General features: G+C 34.9%; 1 protein-coding gene across 2 annotated transcripts in view; it reads right to left on the reverse strand.

The window, feature by feature from the left end:
- LOC123683268 (forkhead box protein K1) overlaps positions 1 to 16,012 on the reverse strand; it is a 43,928-nt gene extending 27,916 nt beyond the window's left edge. For both annotated transcript variants that reach the window (XM_045622195.1, XM_045622194.1), the window contains exons 1-3: positions 15,429 to 16,012; positions 6,721 to 6,980; positions 41 to 183 (exon numbers count right to left, since the gene is read on the reverse strand). In XM_045622195.1, the coding sequence (XP_045478151.1) occupies positions 41 to 183; positions 6,721 to 6,980; positions 15,429 to 15,787 (762 nt within the window). In that variant the 5' untranslated portion in view covers positions 15,788 to 16,012. The remainder of the gene's footprint in view (positions 1 to 40; positions 184 to 6,720; positions 6,981 to 15,428) is intronic.
- Positions 16,013 to 16,079: the final 67 nt, after the last annotated feature.

The following is a 16,079-nucleotide window of genomic DNA, read 5'->3' on the forward strand; positions in this document are numbered from 1 at the left end:
CCTCCATAATCATCATTTTATAGAAAATGTATGTACTTACAGAGTTTCCATTTGAAGTAGATTGCCTATAGTTTTCGGGACTATGGCTAGCAGGTACGTATTGTTCTTCTCTATGTGCGACTTGCGCGGCATATGACGCAGCCATTTGTAAATCTGCCGACACATTCCTCCTGCCATGGCCACCTATAAGTTCAAAAATTAATTGTATTAAATTAAACTACCTATTAATCATACAAGCAACAAAACGGAAAGTAAAATTTCAAAAATTATTATCTGTAACTATTATAGCCACTATCCTTTATAATATGAATTATGACACGCGAAACAGATAATAAATAATGTGTTGGTTGGGATTGAACACATTGAAATATTATATAAGATATATAAAGGGTAATTGCAAAACGAACTATCTTATATCTTGAATCTCTTCAATACAATATTCGAAACTGTAGTTATGTATCAGGAAAATGATTCCCAAAAAAATATAAACAAACAGAATCACGTCAAAATCCGTGCTATAGTTTATTATTATATTTGAATTCACTTTTATGAAAAAAAAAACATATCAATAATCAATCAATCAAATGAAAAAATTTAAGCAATTTGCGGTGATGAGCACTTTATGCAATATAAAATAGCAAGTACCTTATACAATACAAGGCATCACATATTTCAGACAAGTGCAATCAAGCACCTTTGCTGTCATGTTATTTTGGATTAAGTTACAATTAATTCACGGTGATAGTACTATCTACTACTGATAGTAACTATTGCAGCAACAATCACCATGTAAACTACCCGATATTTACTATTGTGATAATTCGAGACTACTGTTGCACTATCACGACAGTGCTATTGCAATAGTTACTATAACCTTGAAATTGAGCCTTTACAGTGGTAACTTTCCCGTTTCTCTCTCTCAAACAAAATGACAAAGTAAACGCTGTCATAAAGGGTGGTAAGTTATCGAGTGTAGAGATATGGAGAAAAATCTATTATGGTAGAAGTAGAAGTGTTGAAAAAGTGTCCAGCGGAAAAGGATAAACAGGGGGCGCTAATGTAGCTGAAGGGTAACCAATCCAAGAAGGCGAAGCGCTATTGTAGCTAGAGGGTAACTAATCCAAGTAGGAGAACATACTTTCATCCTTGCTTTATATCTATCAGTACTTTATGACGTTTCTTATGAAATTTACCCTCTACCTACACTAGTCCCCAAATTTGGATCAGTTCAATGGATACTTTTGAAATGGGAAGATTATTCTCCTTATATATACCTTCCGTTATACAAGGATTTAACCTTAAAGATCTGTAGCTTGCTTAACAAATGAGGGATTAAATATTAAAATTGCGAAGAAGGTTTCCCTTACGTTAGGCAACATAGTTTTTACAAAGTTAAAAGATAAAGAGTCCGTTTCTAATGTGGTTTGCAGGTTAAAATGTAATGACTGTGACAAGTATCACATAGGACAGACTGGCAGCAATTTAAATAATAATAATTTATTCACTGACTACATTACAACATATATACACAGTAAGAAAATACAAAACATGAGTGGAGAACATAAATGCTCACACAATAATAAAATCATGTATTATAACAAATAAAGGAGTGAATAAAGTGTTAATCACAGAAGCTTTAGCTACGAAAGCTATTGCTTGTACGTGATATAATCAACCTAGATTTAACTATCCTTTATTGACAAGTGAACGAACAAACTCAAAATACACAACAAAACGAGAAATATTTCTGCTTCCTGTAGTTCCACCTAGAACAGCCTTTGGCTGATCAGAGCAATCAATCCTGATCTTCCGATAGATACTATCCACTTCCTTGACATCTTTCTGAACAAACTTAAACTGTTGAGTTTCTTTATGTACGAGGGTAGCTGATTGAAAACTTTCGGAGCAAGGTAGTTACAGCAGCGCTGTCCTATATTCTTTTCACAACGGGGTATGTTTAAGGAGCTTGATCTATTTCTGGTGTTATAACAGTGGTCAACTGGATCGGAAGTAATTTTCGACTTTTTCATATTTATTAGCATACTGAGACAGAAGAGTTGTCTTATATCAAGCATCCCGGACTCCCTGTACAAACTATCGTTGGAGAACATGAGTGGTTTACCGTAAATAATTCTAAGTATCCATCTTTGCATTACATTTAAGTTCTCCAAATGATTATCATTCACGCCGCCCCAACCAATAATTCCATACGACAACTGTGGCTGCACTAATGCAAAGTACAGCAATTTCAGGTGTTTCAAGTCGAGGTAGTCTTTTAAATATTTAATTTTATATAAAATGCCTCTTAGCTTGTTGACGACACTTTTGATATGCATGTCCCATTTAAGGTGTCTATCGATCGTTATACCCAAATATTTGATGGAGTCCGCTTCCGGGATATGTAAGTTCGGTGTGACCATCAGGGGTCCAATATGTGGTAATCCACTCGAGTACGATGCGAATGGTAAATATCTCGTTTTCTCCAAATTTATCGTCAATTTATTGTACCTGAACCACATATCCAGATTACTGAAGTCCTTCTCGGCCTCAGCTTTCAGGGTGTTCCAAGAATCTGACTCACAAAACAACGCCACGTCGTCTGCAAAACAGAGAACTCTGCCTCTTACTCTGACACTCAACAAACTGTTTATATACAGTGTGAATAAAAGGGGTCCAAGAACCGTGCCCTGAGGCACCCCGTAATTTACATACATTGCTTCACTTAACTCTCCATTTACACTTACTTTTTGTTCCCGATCCATCAAATAACTTCTCATCATGTTGTAAATTTTACCTCTGAAACCGTATTTTTCCAATTTATTGAGTAGTTTTTCATGGGAGACTGTATCAAAGGCCTTAGAGAGATCGATAAATATACATAAGGATTGTTTTTTCTTATCTAGTGAGTTGTAAATACAGGATGTCAGGTGTCTGATTGCATCTTCGGTTGATTTTTCTTCTACAAAGCCATATTGAAATTGTGAGATAATTTTATGTTTCGTGCAAAATTTTATAATCCTCTTTTTCAATATTTTTTCCATAACTTTTGCTATATTGCTGATCAACGATATTGGCCTGTAGTTCTTCATTTCCAATCTACTACCTTTTTTGAATAGAGGTTTTATAATACCTGTTTTTAAACTTTTCGGGAAATATCCTTCATCAAAGCAACAGTTTATTAGGTGAGTCAGAGGTGCCTTTATCTCGTCAGATATATTCTTTAGAGTTTCCGCTCTTATGCCATCATATCCCGGTGCTGTTCCCTGCCGCAGTTTCACAATCGTCTCGTGGACCTCCTCGATGTTCGCAGGGGTGAGAAACAAGGAGCTTCTTACTGTTTTTTCATGTTCTCTATAGTTTTCCGGAACACTTATTTTTTCTGCATACGTCTGACCTAAGTTAGAGTAGTATGCATTAAAACTGTCACAGATCCGTTTCCCAGACTCCACCATTGTTCCATCTGCCGATACAATCTTTTCAATCTTTGTCTCAGGCTTCGAACGATTGCATATGTTATTTACACTGTCCCAGAGTGCCTTGGACTGGTTAACATTGTCCTTTATTAGCTTTCGTGCATAATTCTTCTTCGCAACTTTGATTAACTTTGCCAACTTACCTTTATAAACGTGGTATTCTGTCTTCAGAAGTGAATTATTCGGATCCTTTTGTAAATTTTTATACAGGTGCTGTTTTCTATTTATCGATGTGAGGAGCGCGGAAGTAATCCACTTCTTTTTAATATTTTTTTGTTTTTTTAACCTTATATTTTTAGTTGTTTTTTCGATATATGCACTTATTCTGTCAACAAATTCATCAGCCATTTCATCTATATTATGGACAGAATAAAATTTTTCCCACCTCTCCTCTCTCAAGTTTGTCTTTAGTGCTGCGTAATCTATATATTTTTTATTTCTAGAATCGGAATTGGGCTGTCTCGTTGATGTTGCATCCAAGTCCACAGTTAATGCAATAGGATAGTGATCGGTAATAATATGTTGAAAGACGTACGATTGAATTGGAATAGAAACATTTTCTTTCACATAGAAATGATCTATGCAAGTTTTACTTTCTGGTCGAGTGTAGTCATTTATGTGCGATTCATATCCGTATGTGTTCAAGATATTCTTGTATTCCTCAGAAAAATCTGAATTCGACATAAGATCTATATTTATATCTCCTGTTATAACATGCATATCGCTCCTTTCAACCGTTTGAATATATTGCTGTAAATCAATGTTGAATTTTTTTGGACATGTACTTGGGGGTCTATAGACGGCTGTTAAAATAGCTTTCTTAGATCCAAACTGTGTTGAAACTTCCAGAATGTTTATATTTCCTAGTTTCTTTATTTCGTGTGAAAAACTGATTTCATTCCTAATATAAACCAACACTCCATCGTTCTTATTGAGTGAACCCTCATTGTATAAAATGGTATACCCTTCAATCTGCAGCAAATTCAGGTCATAGACGAAATACGTTTCGGTGAGTACAATAATTTGAATATCGAGCGCAAGTTTATTCAGAAACAAAACAAATTCGTCCATATTTTTCATCGCACTTCTAATATTAAGATGTAAGATATTAAGTGGTGTTTGTATAGGTGGCAAAAAATGATCTATGTCAGGTATAATCTTAGCAATGATTGGTTCGTTCTTATATTCTCTAATGTATGGATCCATTTTGTAGCAGAAAACCCACAGAAAAAGCCAAACAACTTAATAGCCCAACGCAACAAAAATAAACAACAGGACAAAATACAACAAAATCAACTATTTCAAATCCTTTCTTTGTACGTTCAAGCGCAATCTGGTTACTCTTTCTGGCTTTACAATTTTTCTAGCAGTGTTTTCAGCCACTGGTGTGCTTTGCAATCGGTCGAGAACCGAGATCTCCTCGATATTTTCAGGAGGTTGAGCCTGAGTTCGTACTTCTTCCGGTTATGTATTAGGGACTGAGTCGGGGTCGCCGGGTTGCTGTTAGTCCGGCGGACAGTGGGATGTTTTCGAGCTTCTTCTAAATCGTGGAGTGTATACTCTTTATTGTTGACTACAAGTTTATTTCCTCTAATATGACAAGTTTCTCCTTTTTCTCTTTGCTCGATCAAATATCCCCTAAGCACTCGATACTCGTTCCGCTGCTGTTCCGTCAGATCGTCTCTGATGGCAATACCACTGCCCTTCAATTTTTTGCAATGTCTGACAACCCCAATTTTCTTGAGATAGGAAACAAACTCAATTTTTACTGGGCGATTCGACTTTTTTCCTAGGCAATAAAAATTATTTATATCGCTTCTACCAATTTCTACCCCTAGCAGGTTATTCAGCTCATTGCAAATGAAATCCGAAGTAATATCATCATTGGGCTCTGTCCATCCAAAAACCACGATGTTATTTTCGTTAGATTTTCTTTCCAGTCGGTCTACTTTATCCCTCAGAGACACATTCTCCCGCTCAAGTGTACGAATCTTGAATTTCAAGTTTTCAAGTTCAAGTAATATATTAGATTCCGAAGCTTGTATGCTGCTTTTAATTTCAGTTTTACTGTTCTCAATTTTTTCTAAAATATTTTGTACGGTTTTATCATCCATTATGTTCAATTGATAGAAAAAATTTTATGTAATAGTTCTGTATTAGGCAACTACCATAGCAGGGACACAAACCGAAACAAAAAATGAGGACGTAAGGGGAGACTCACTTCACTTCCTTGGGCCTTTAAGGAAGACTTGTAGCACAGAAGGTAGGCCACGGAAAAGTTGGAATCGGGAAATTTGGTGCGATATGGAAGGTCAGATTATTCTGTTTTCTCGTCCCGATAACGATTCATGCAGCGAACATACTACACCTGCCGAACGTACGCTGGACGTCTAGACCTAAGCAAAAAAGACTCGATATCGAGAATGTATAAACAATTATCCGTTTTATAAACTATTCAGTTAGCTTCTTTTCCAAAAATATTAGTGTCTATGATGACCAGTTTTATTCTGTTTTCAACAATATCAATCTTTATCGAAATTCATCAATAACTCACTGAATTCCCTCACTTAATCGGAGCACTCAACAACACACGTTCACCCGCTCAATGTCAACAACAATAAATAGCCGAATAGAACATAGAAAGGACTGTAGGACATCAAAACAAACTAGTGGAATATGGAAGCATGTTTACGAAACTGTTAACAATGTTGACGTTATGACAGATTCCATCGAACTTGTCCATATTTACTCGTTTGTTACCCATTGGAAGTAGAGAGGAAAATCTAATCAGTGCACACACCAGGGTTTCTAGGCATGTTATGTAGAAGTCATTAGTAGAGATTTTCAAGTTTTTAGATGTTGGACCAATCGTTTGCTGGTAGGTAGACATTTTTGGACATTGTAATATTAAAATTTTATTGGACATTCAAGATAATGAACCTTTTCATTGCAATCATTTTCTTGGATAAAACTCACTTTTCGGTAAGCCTTAATGGCAATGTTCGTTATTTTAATTGATGGTTGTTTTTGACAAATTACAGATCCCCGAAGATGACTATGATAATATCCAAAAGCTTGGATTCATGAAATGAGAGTTATTCAGTGATCTTTAGATTCCATTACCAGATACTTACTAACTTTTATATATACATAGTTGGTGAATCGATATTAAAGAAATTAAAACCTGTCATATTTTTTTTAGGTTATCAAAATTTTTTCAGATCGCCTTACACGAATGTTTTCATACCTCTAGGACTAGTCGGGCAGCTATTAGCAGCGCTAATAGTACCAGTTGGTGAGGGAAACGGACTACCATAGATATCAGACTCCGGTATTTTGATCCGCAGGGGTGGCAGACCTGTTGATTGCTGGCCGCCACCTGCTCTATCTCTTATTCGAAGCAATGGTGGTCCTGCTTCCGGCACCTTGGATGATGGTTCCGAGTTCTCGTCGATCAATGAATAGAAATTAAGACGGATGTTTGTACTTGGAAACCTGAACATACACCTGAAATGAAAAATGCAATTAAGAGTATGTTACAAATGTTAACAGAGCATTACTACTCTCAAATCAATAGAAAACCTGAAGAGGCAAAATAAAGAATAGACATTCAAAAACTACAAACAAATAATTTTTCAAAAAATAATAAGATAAGTAGATCAGAAACAAACAAAAAAAATCATGATTTATCTACTCCTTGATTCCTCATGTTTGTCCTTTGACAGTAAAATGGGACAGTAAAAATTCTCATGTAACTGCTGAGAGAAGATTACATCCACAAAAAGTCACTGTATGGTGTGCCATTTGGTCTGGTCTAGTGTAGTGATTTGAAAATGAAGAAGGTGCCACTCAAACATCCACAAAAAGTCACTGTATGGTGTGCCATTTGGTCTGGTCTAGTGTAGTGATTTGAAAATGAAGAAGGTGCCACTCAAACATCCACAAAAAGTCACTGTATGGTGTGCCATTTGGTCTGGTCTAGTGTAGTGATTTGAAAATGAAGAAGGTGCCACTCAAACATCCACAAAAAGTCACTGTATGGTGTGCCATTTGGTCTGGTCTAGTGTAGTGATTTGAAAATGAAGAAGGTGCCACTCAAACATCCACAAAAAGTCACTGTATGGTGTGCCATTTGGTCTGGTCTAGTGTAGTGATTTGAAAATGAAGAAGGTGCCACTCAAACATCCACAAAAAGTCACTGTATGGTGTGCCATTTGGTCTGGTCTAGTGTAGTGATTTGAAAATGAAGAAGGTGCCACTCAAACATCCACAAAAAGTCACTGTATGGTGTGCCATTTGGTCTGGTCTAGTGTAGTGATTTGAAAATGAAGAAGGTGCCACTCAAACATTCACAAAAAGTCACTGTATGGTGTGCCATTTGGTCTGGTCTAGTGTAGTGATTTGAAAATGAAGAAGGTGCCACTCAAACCGTCAATTCTAATCGATATAGCCAAATGATAATTTTTTTTGGCCTGGAATTAATGATATGGGATTAATTAGATATGTGGTTTCAGCAAGATGGTGCAAATCACACAACACGTACCGTTTTAGCTTTATAGCAAAAAAAAAAAAAAAATTATCGATGTAAATTGGTCCCTAGATCTTGTAATTTATTGCCTTTGGATTTTTTTTGTTGGTTTATGCGTGTTTATGCCAATAATAATATCCGTCAAGTTATTGGTGGGATATTGCCCAAAATATGTCTGCGAGTCATCAAAAATTACCTCACAAGGATCGAGTCCTGTAAAGGCGGCCACTCACGAGGTTCCCATAGTCGAGCGTTCGAATAATTTTACAGTCAGACAGCTCGGGACACGGCCGCACCACTGTAAATCAGAGTATGAACTTGACTGCCCGACTGGAATCTCTTCGACGCTTGCTACCAAACGCTCGAAAAAACGCTTCGTGAGTGGCGGGCATAAGAGGCATTCAAATGATGTTGTATTCCACACATAATGGCATAGTCCAAGCATTATATTGAAATAAAAATTTGATCGATATTTTGAATGAAAGTGTGTTTAATTTATGTTTACTTTCGAAACCACAAAACCTGCACAATGAATCACATTGCAGAAAAAATAGAATTCATCACATAGAATATGGAACAAACAACCCTCCCATTATATACTCCCTATTCAAGGCAGCAATAAAGGATGGTCATAAACCAATTGTGGAATTTTACTACCCTGCAATACCGACACAAAACGAAACTGCTCATATGTTTATACTATGCTGACAATAGAAATAATCGTAAGCATGAATGAGGGAATTGACCTAATTGATCATAATACCAATACAATTAATAGAAATAATCACCTGACAACGACAGCTACTAAACAATCCAAGGTGGGGACTTTTAGACAGAAAAGTAGACGAAAAGCGTTTATTTTTATTATTATTAACGTTATATATATACAGGGTGATTCACCGAGATAGTTTATCAGACATTTATGGAAAACTAATCTTAATTTTGTCCTGAAAATTTGCATATTTGGGTTCGAGACAATGATTTTTCTCCCTACAATATTTTTAGACCTCTACAACTCCCGGTTATACCGGAAACAGACTACTACTTTCTTATTTCAAATGGTGCACCCAGTATATTATTGGATCATTAGATAGCTTGTTTGATGACAATTTCAAAAAAATGCAATAATATGGATATAAACTCAACGGTTCATAAGTTGATGACACAATTTTTTTATTTTTCTGCAGAAATATTTTTTTCGAAAAAACCTTTTTCATTTTCGATTCTTCCGATATGTAGTATTATAAGGCTGTTTGCTCTTTGGACCAAAGGTGTTTATGAGAAGATCATGGATCACTTGAACAACTCAAATTCATGAAAACTCAAGATTTTCAAATTACAATTTATATTTTTCATTCTTTTAGTCCATTCTACGTATAAAAAGAGGGCGGTTACTTAAGCAAACCCTAAACCTAAAATGAAAACTGCAAGAGTTATCGGGGAAAAACCGCAGTTTCTAACTAAGTGGAGTAGTCTGTGACTTCCGAAAAACATAGACAGAAGCTAAAAGTCGAAGTTTCGATAAGAACATTTGAGATTTCATGAATTGTACTTGTTTGTTCGTTGGGATTGTTGAGAATCCATAAACCAATGAAATTTTCAATCACGAATAATTAATTACAATTCATGAAAAATTTCAAATTTAGTTATCGAAACATCAAATTTTAGTTTCTTTCTATGTTTTCCGGAAATCACAGACTAGCCCACTCAGAAATTTCGATTATTCCTCATTTCAAGTTCTTCCTCGATAACTCCCAAAGTTTTGATTTTAAGTATAGGGCTTGCTTAACCACCCCTCCTTTTACACGATTAATTGACTGAAAGAATAAAAAATATGTTGTAATTTGAAAATCTTGAATTTTGATGAATTTGATTTGTCTTATAATACTACGTAATGGCAGAATCGAAAATAAAAAAGGTTTTTTCGAAAAAAAATATTTCAGGGAGAAAAATCATTGTCTCAAACCCTAATATGCAAATTTACAGCACAAAATATAGATTAGTTTTCCATACGTCTAATAGGCCACCGCGGTGAATCACCCTGTATAGGAGTAGAGTTATAACCTATATTATACTCAATTGTTGTTCATTTTAATATCATCCTCTTCATAAAATCACTTTAGGTACAGACAAGTGCTTACTTGTGCTAACCCTTGCGATCCGCCACTGACAAACGTTACAAGGACGATCCTTCAAAGCGCTGATATAAAGAAGCACGGAAAAACAACGTTTTATTTCATTTCCAAATATCCGTCCTTGGTTTTCTTCGGATCGATAACAAATTTCAAGGGATTTTCTTATAAATACACAAAACCGTTGCGATAGTGGAAACTCTGTTCTAAAAACGATGGAATCGTTTTTGTAATAGAACTACCTCTAATTCTTCAATAATTGAGTTAGGCAATCTAAATTTTATGGTAGCGGCCCTTTTTTTTTCATTAGCGTACAAATTTGCAATTATTAATTTGTTCAATTTTCCCTCATACGTATAAGAATAAATAAAAGTTAAATAAACGTAATGATTAAGGTGTAAGGGGTTACCTAGCACCGTGACCTTAAGGTCAATTGCGACCCCCATCAGAGATGTTCTTAACTCTGCACAATCTATAAATAGTTTTTTCTATTTCAGTATCGTAATGAGTTCATTACAGTACTGTAATGAACTCATTACAGCATCGTTTTCAGTTATATTTTTCGTTTTGTGGTTGTCTACACTGACTTCCGATTCTATCAAATTTCAACGCACGTCTAGTGTAAATATAATATAATTTGGATAAAGTCAAATGATTTGCAACATTATTCGCAATTTCTCTTAATTCTGATAGTGGTAAATTGATTTCGTCAGACGTAATTCACGAATTTAATTCGTAATTATAAATTATTTCAAAATTCGAAACGTATGATTCAAATTCCGTAATCTGTCAATTTTCGTAACAGTCAGGCCAACTGCCAAGATACAATACGAAAGTCACTAGATTGTACAATCTGAATTTTTCCTTGAAATTCGATAATATTTCACAAAACTTGACAGAAATAGAGAAAATATCGTCTAATACTCGTTGCAGAAGGCAATTCCAACACTGATGCGTTCGAAAACTCGTTTCTTTGTCGCTCGTTTAAGAATTTCGCATTCGTGTTGTAATTGGAGCCCATTCAGTAACTTGTTTTTGAATATAATATTTCAGTTCCAAATTTCTCATGAACTACAGGAGCTGGGATTGCTTCAAGAAGATAACATTTTTTTTTTGCAATGATGAGAATTTTGTGACCAGGTTTCTTCCCTACAAAATCTGCACTCGTCAGTTTCTGATTAAATATGAGATATACAGGGTGGTACAGTTTGAAAGAAGGAAAATACGGGAGAGAATCGAAAAATAAGGTGAATTTTCTTAATGAACTATATTCGGGAAATGCTTCATTTACGAAGTTAAAATTTGATTAGAAAAAATTAAATTTATAAATATTTTCCAGCGTGGTGGCAAGTTTTCAGATGAAAACAATTTTTTATCGTACCAGTGGCGTACTCAAGTGAAAAATTTTGAGGAAAAGAATGTTGGAACACAGCTTCTCATAAAAATAAACTCTATTTCGAATTTGAGAGTAGAAAGCGCTCTTATTTGTTCTAACACTTTTCTTGAGTAAAGATTGAAAATTCAAAAATGATTCCGCATATTATTACCATAGGTTTCCATGAATGAGTAGGGCAGAAAACAAAAGATTTACATAGTCGCAGTTCCCGGAAGGCTTACCGAGCCAAAACGACCCCAGTTCAAATAATAATAATATTATTACCATCACAGAATTGTTAAACTATTGAGTTTCAAGTGAGATATTAAATAATCGAAGGATCATTGAAATGAAAAAAACAATTCAGCATAGACATTTCAGTAAAGGGGCAAATAGGCAATTCAATGTTTATTTATTTGAAAAGAGGAAGGTATGCCATAAACGATATAATACGATATCAGCCAAATCTTTCACGTGGCCCCAAAAAGTAATGTCTAAAGGTGTTAAATCACAAGATCTCAGTGGCCAATTGTGATTGCTCTAGTTTTGCGAACTGAACAATTTACGCCATTGGAATTTCAACAATTTCAATACGTTGTGTTGTTGAAGCATTTATCGTTTCATTTTTAGTAATGGCTTAGTTTTTACTTGTCAAATGTCAAAAGGTGACAGCTTCCAGATAGCGGGCTATAAAATGAAACCTTTTATTGGAAAACCCTACAGCTTTTTTCAAAATCGTTTTATTCATACTTTCGATGATTCCAGGCTAAGATTCCACAGGGCAGCTCAGATAATTAATATTTTACGCAGCGTGTTACAACACTCAGTAGGTGCTGAGGGTGTACAATGAAAGAAAGTTGAACAGAAAGCTATTAAATCCTGAATATTATGAGATAACATCAAATATTCTGACGAAAACCATAAAAACAGGACCTTATTTCAAAAAAGTTACATAACACAAGAATTCTTTCGTTTGCTACTCTTTTGAAAAAAGTGTGCCATTCGAAGTTGAAGTTGAATTCATTAGACTGAATTATTTATTTTTTCATGTCAATAACGATGTTCCTCTAAAAAGTGTAAAAAATATAAATTTCGAAGTCTAAAGGAAAAAACTCAATAATCTGAGTACTGTCCTGAAAATATTGAAATTACCTTGATCGTTTTGAAGGGTTGCATGAAGTAAATAAACCCACAAAATCGGATTGCTGATTTCCAAGTTATGGATATCAGAAATTTATACCAATTTGCATGAATCACCCTGTATCTCCGAAACTAACAGTGTTAGGATGCAAAACAAGCTACTTTCCTGGAAGACCTGGATGACTTGCATTCACCACTAGGCTATAGCCAGTCATTCATGTTACACCCTGTATAACATTTACTATTTCCCTCGTCTCAATTTCCACCAATCACAAACGCTCAATTTTGAATTACAAATGGTTTCTAGATGGAAAAACTGTATGACAGCACCGGTCAGCAGGTTTTTCCTGTTTACCCGCTGCAAAACTTGACAGCTGTTGTCCCAAATATTACAATACCTTCGAAAACAAGTAACTATGGTCTCATGAAATAGTCTTGCCAAATACAATTCGAGCATTTGATTTTTCCTGTGAAAAAAAATCGAAAAAACACAATGCAAAATAATATTTAAAAAAAAAGCATTCGTGCAGGTGCAAAAACTCTCGTCTACGACTCGGATTTTTGTTACCGCCAGCACTAATGCTTCTTGTTAAAATATTCTTACCAACGTGCTTTTCCGATTTTTTTTGGAAAAATTAGATGCCCTTATGATATTACTCATGAGAAATGACAAGACACGCCTAATAACATCATTGTAAAAAGAATATTTTCCATATAATATCTACATTCAGGATTCACACCCTGAAGATGCAGTAAAGTGAATACGGTTTTAGCAATAGTTAACAGCTATGTTTTATATAGCTTTATCATATCTCATAAAATATATCAAATAATTGAATGAAACAATTTTTTTTGGTGTTTATTGAATTTTATCCAGATATTCATTGATATGTATTCATTCATGTACAATAATCAAGAGGCTGAGCATCCTGTGTGCTTCAAAATTAGTGAAAAATTATTCAAAAATTCATGGCTCAGACATTACTGGGGACTCTGTGATAAAAAAATATTGTATTCAGTTTGATCGTTAAATTATTTTAAATTGATCATTGTGTTCATTTTTCGAAAAACCAAAATAAAACAAACAAAATTTCATTTTATCGCGTCACTGGTAGCAAAAGAAAATTTAGAAGAATATTGAAAAAAAAAAACTGACAAGGTTGAGATTTTAGGTGACGATGCAATAGCAATTTCAAGCTTCGTGCAATATTTATTTTTTCATCACATTTTATTCAAGCAGAATATCGAAAAAAATCACAACATTTCTATAACAGTTTGAACTAGGTTAATATTCAGTTTGAGGAAAGCAATGACCAAATCAGGAGTTTTACAGCGCGCGTTCCTCATCTGCCAATTGATCTATTGCAGATCACAGAACTGTTTGTTTATAGGTACCTATATATGCGATATGATTAATGAATCACATCTATAAATATCATTAATTAAGTAGTTTTCGATAAGATTTGTTGAAGTTTCAACCAGAAATTCACTGGCGTGGTAAAGAATCCACCACAAATTTGGTCTTTTCAACGAGCTGAGTAACTTTCTCGGGTCTTCGGTACAGGTTATTCATTCCACTTGCAAATTATCTGTTCGATATGTTCACTCAGCAGAAATTGAAAACACATTTTGAATGTACTAACAAAAGGGAGCACCGTAACCAAATTATATTTCGTTTACGATCTGCGTGAGTATGTACAGGAACAAGTGTAGGTACCGACCTAACGACTAAAAGAAATTCGGCAACACATCTAAGGGTGCTTTAGATGGGTAGTTTAATAATAATGTTTGTGTATACATTTAGGATTTCCCGAATTTCCTTGTGCATTAATGATGTCCAAATGTGGAATCAATATGAATGGAAAAAGATGTGAATCGAAGTACCTATTTAGTTTTGTTTATTTTGGTAATAGTTTTCAACCCCCCAAAAACTACAAAGTGAAAAAACATTGATCTACTTGAAAATTTTCAAAACGTTTAGGGTTATCTGCGCATACAGCACGAGTATGTAATATGATATCATTGGATTTTTCACACGTGAATAAGCACGGACCGAAATTAAGCGTAATATTGATCTGCACAAATAGATCACTTGTTATAAACAATCAGAAATGAGGTTATGTTCGTCCTATGGAAGAGAATGTTACATTATTAATTGAAATCGTAGAATGAAAGTACGTCTCGGAAAGTTGACCTTCAATCAAGATTAATAGATCAAAAACACTTATTATAAAAGATACAAAACATTTATGTTGAGCAAAATTTCCAAAACATTATTAGAACATGAGTGCATAATAAACTAACAAAAATGTATTGAAAAATTACAATAGTTCAGTAATTGATAAAAATAAACAAAAAAATATCAATTTTCCACTAGCTAATGTTATGAAAATCGTAAAAATAACGATGTAAACACGGGAACGTCATTTCATAGGAAATCGTAAAGAGGTCACTTTCAAGTGAGAAGTTAGAATCGGATGTAATTCATGAAAATTCAATTATTTCAATTATAGAGGAAAACTACATGACGTCACAAGCAGAACCACGTTTTTGGTCGTTATCTTGAGACCGTATGAAAATGTTGTGAATCTAAAACCAAGTGACCTCGCTACAGAACCGTTTATATCGATTTTCCCAACATGCTACGAATTGAAAAAAAAAATCGAATAACCGAGACCACATGTGTGAGATTTTAACCTCTCAAGGCCCACCGTCGGTACAATACAAATACACATTAAAACTGATTAGACACTGTTTTTGTTTACATAACATGGACTTACGATCTAGGTAACTGAATTGATGGAGCACTTTTCCTCTGGAAAACTCCGTCGATGAAAACTCCGTTCTTTCCATTGCATTGCATGAAGAAATAGGGGTGATCAAAAAAGATTTCCAAATGTTTCCTAGATATAAAACTTGAATGCCCCATGTTAACGTCCACGTCGCCCCTTGAACTATTTCGTCCTATAACAATTTGTTTTTTTCTCACTAGGTACTCGAAACCTCGTCCTTCGATCCTAGCTATAGGTTCACTAATTTCACCTGGATTCCACTGCACTTTGGGGCTCGCAGGAGCTGATTTTAGCGAAAGGAGGGCCCATGCATCGCTCTCGGTAGTGCGGGCGAAACCTGACGACATCGTGTCCACACCGATATTTTTTGATATCACTACGCACTTGAAAGGAACATCAATAAATCCGGCCTCTACAAAAACCCCTTAGTACTCAAAATCTAATTAAAAGTTAGTGATACATTCAGTTAACCTTTATCAATATTACCACGATTTCATAACAGGACGACAGCAGCTCCGTCGGTACAATGTTGGTAAACACGTGAGATGGCCATTTGTAAATTAATGTAAACAAATGCGACACCTTGGAAAAAATTCGGCAGTGGTTCTGTCCAATTTTTTAATAGGATTCTGTAATATA

Source organism: Harmonia axyridis, chromosome 6 (genome assembly GCF_914767665.1).
Source record: "Harmonia axyridis chromosome 6, icHarAxyr1.1, whole genome shotgun sequence".
NCBI classification, from domain to species: domain Eukaryota; kingdom Metazoa; phylum Arthropoda; class Insecta; order Coleoptera; family Coccinellidae; genus Harmonia; species Harmonia axyridis.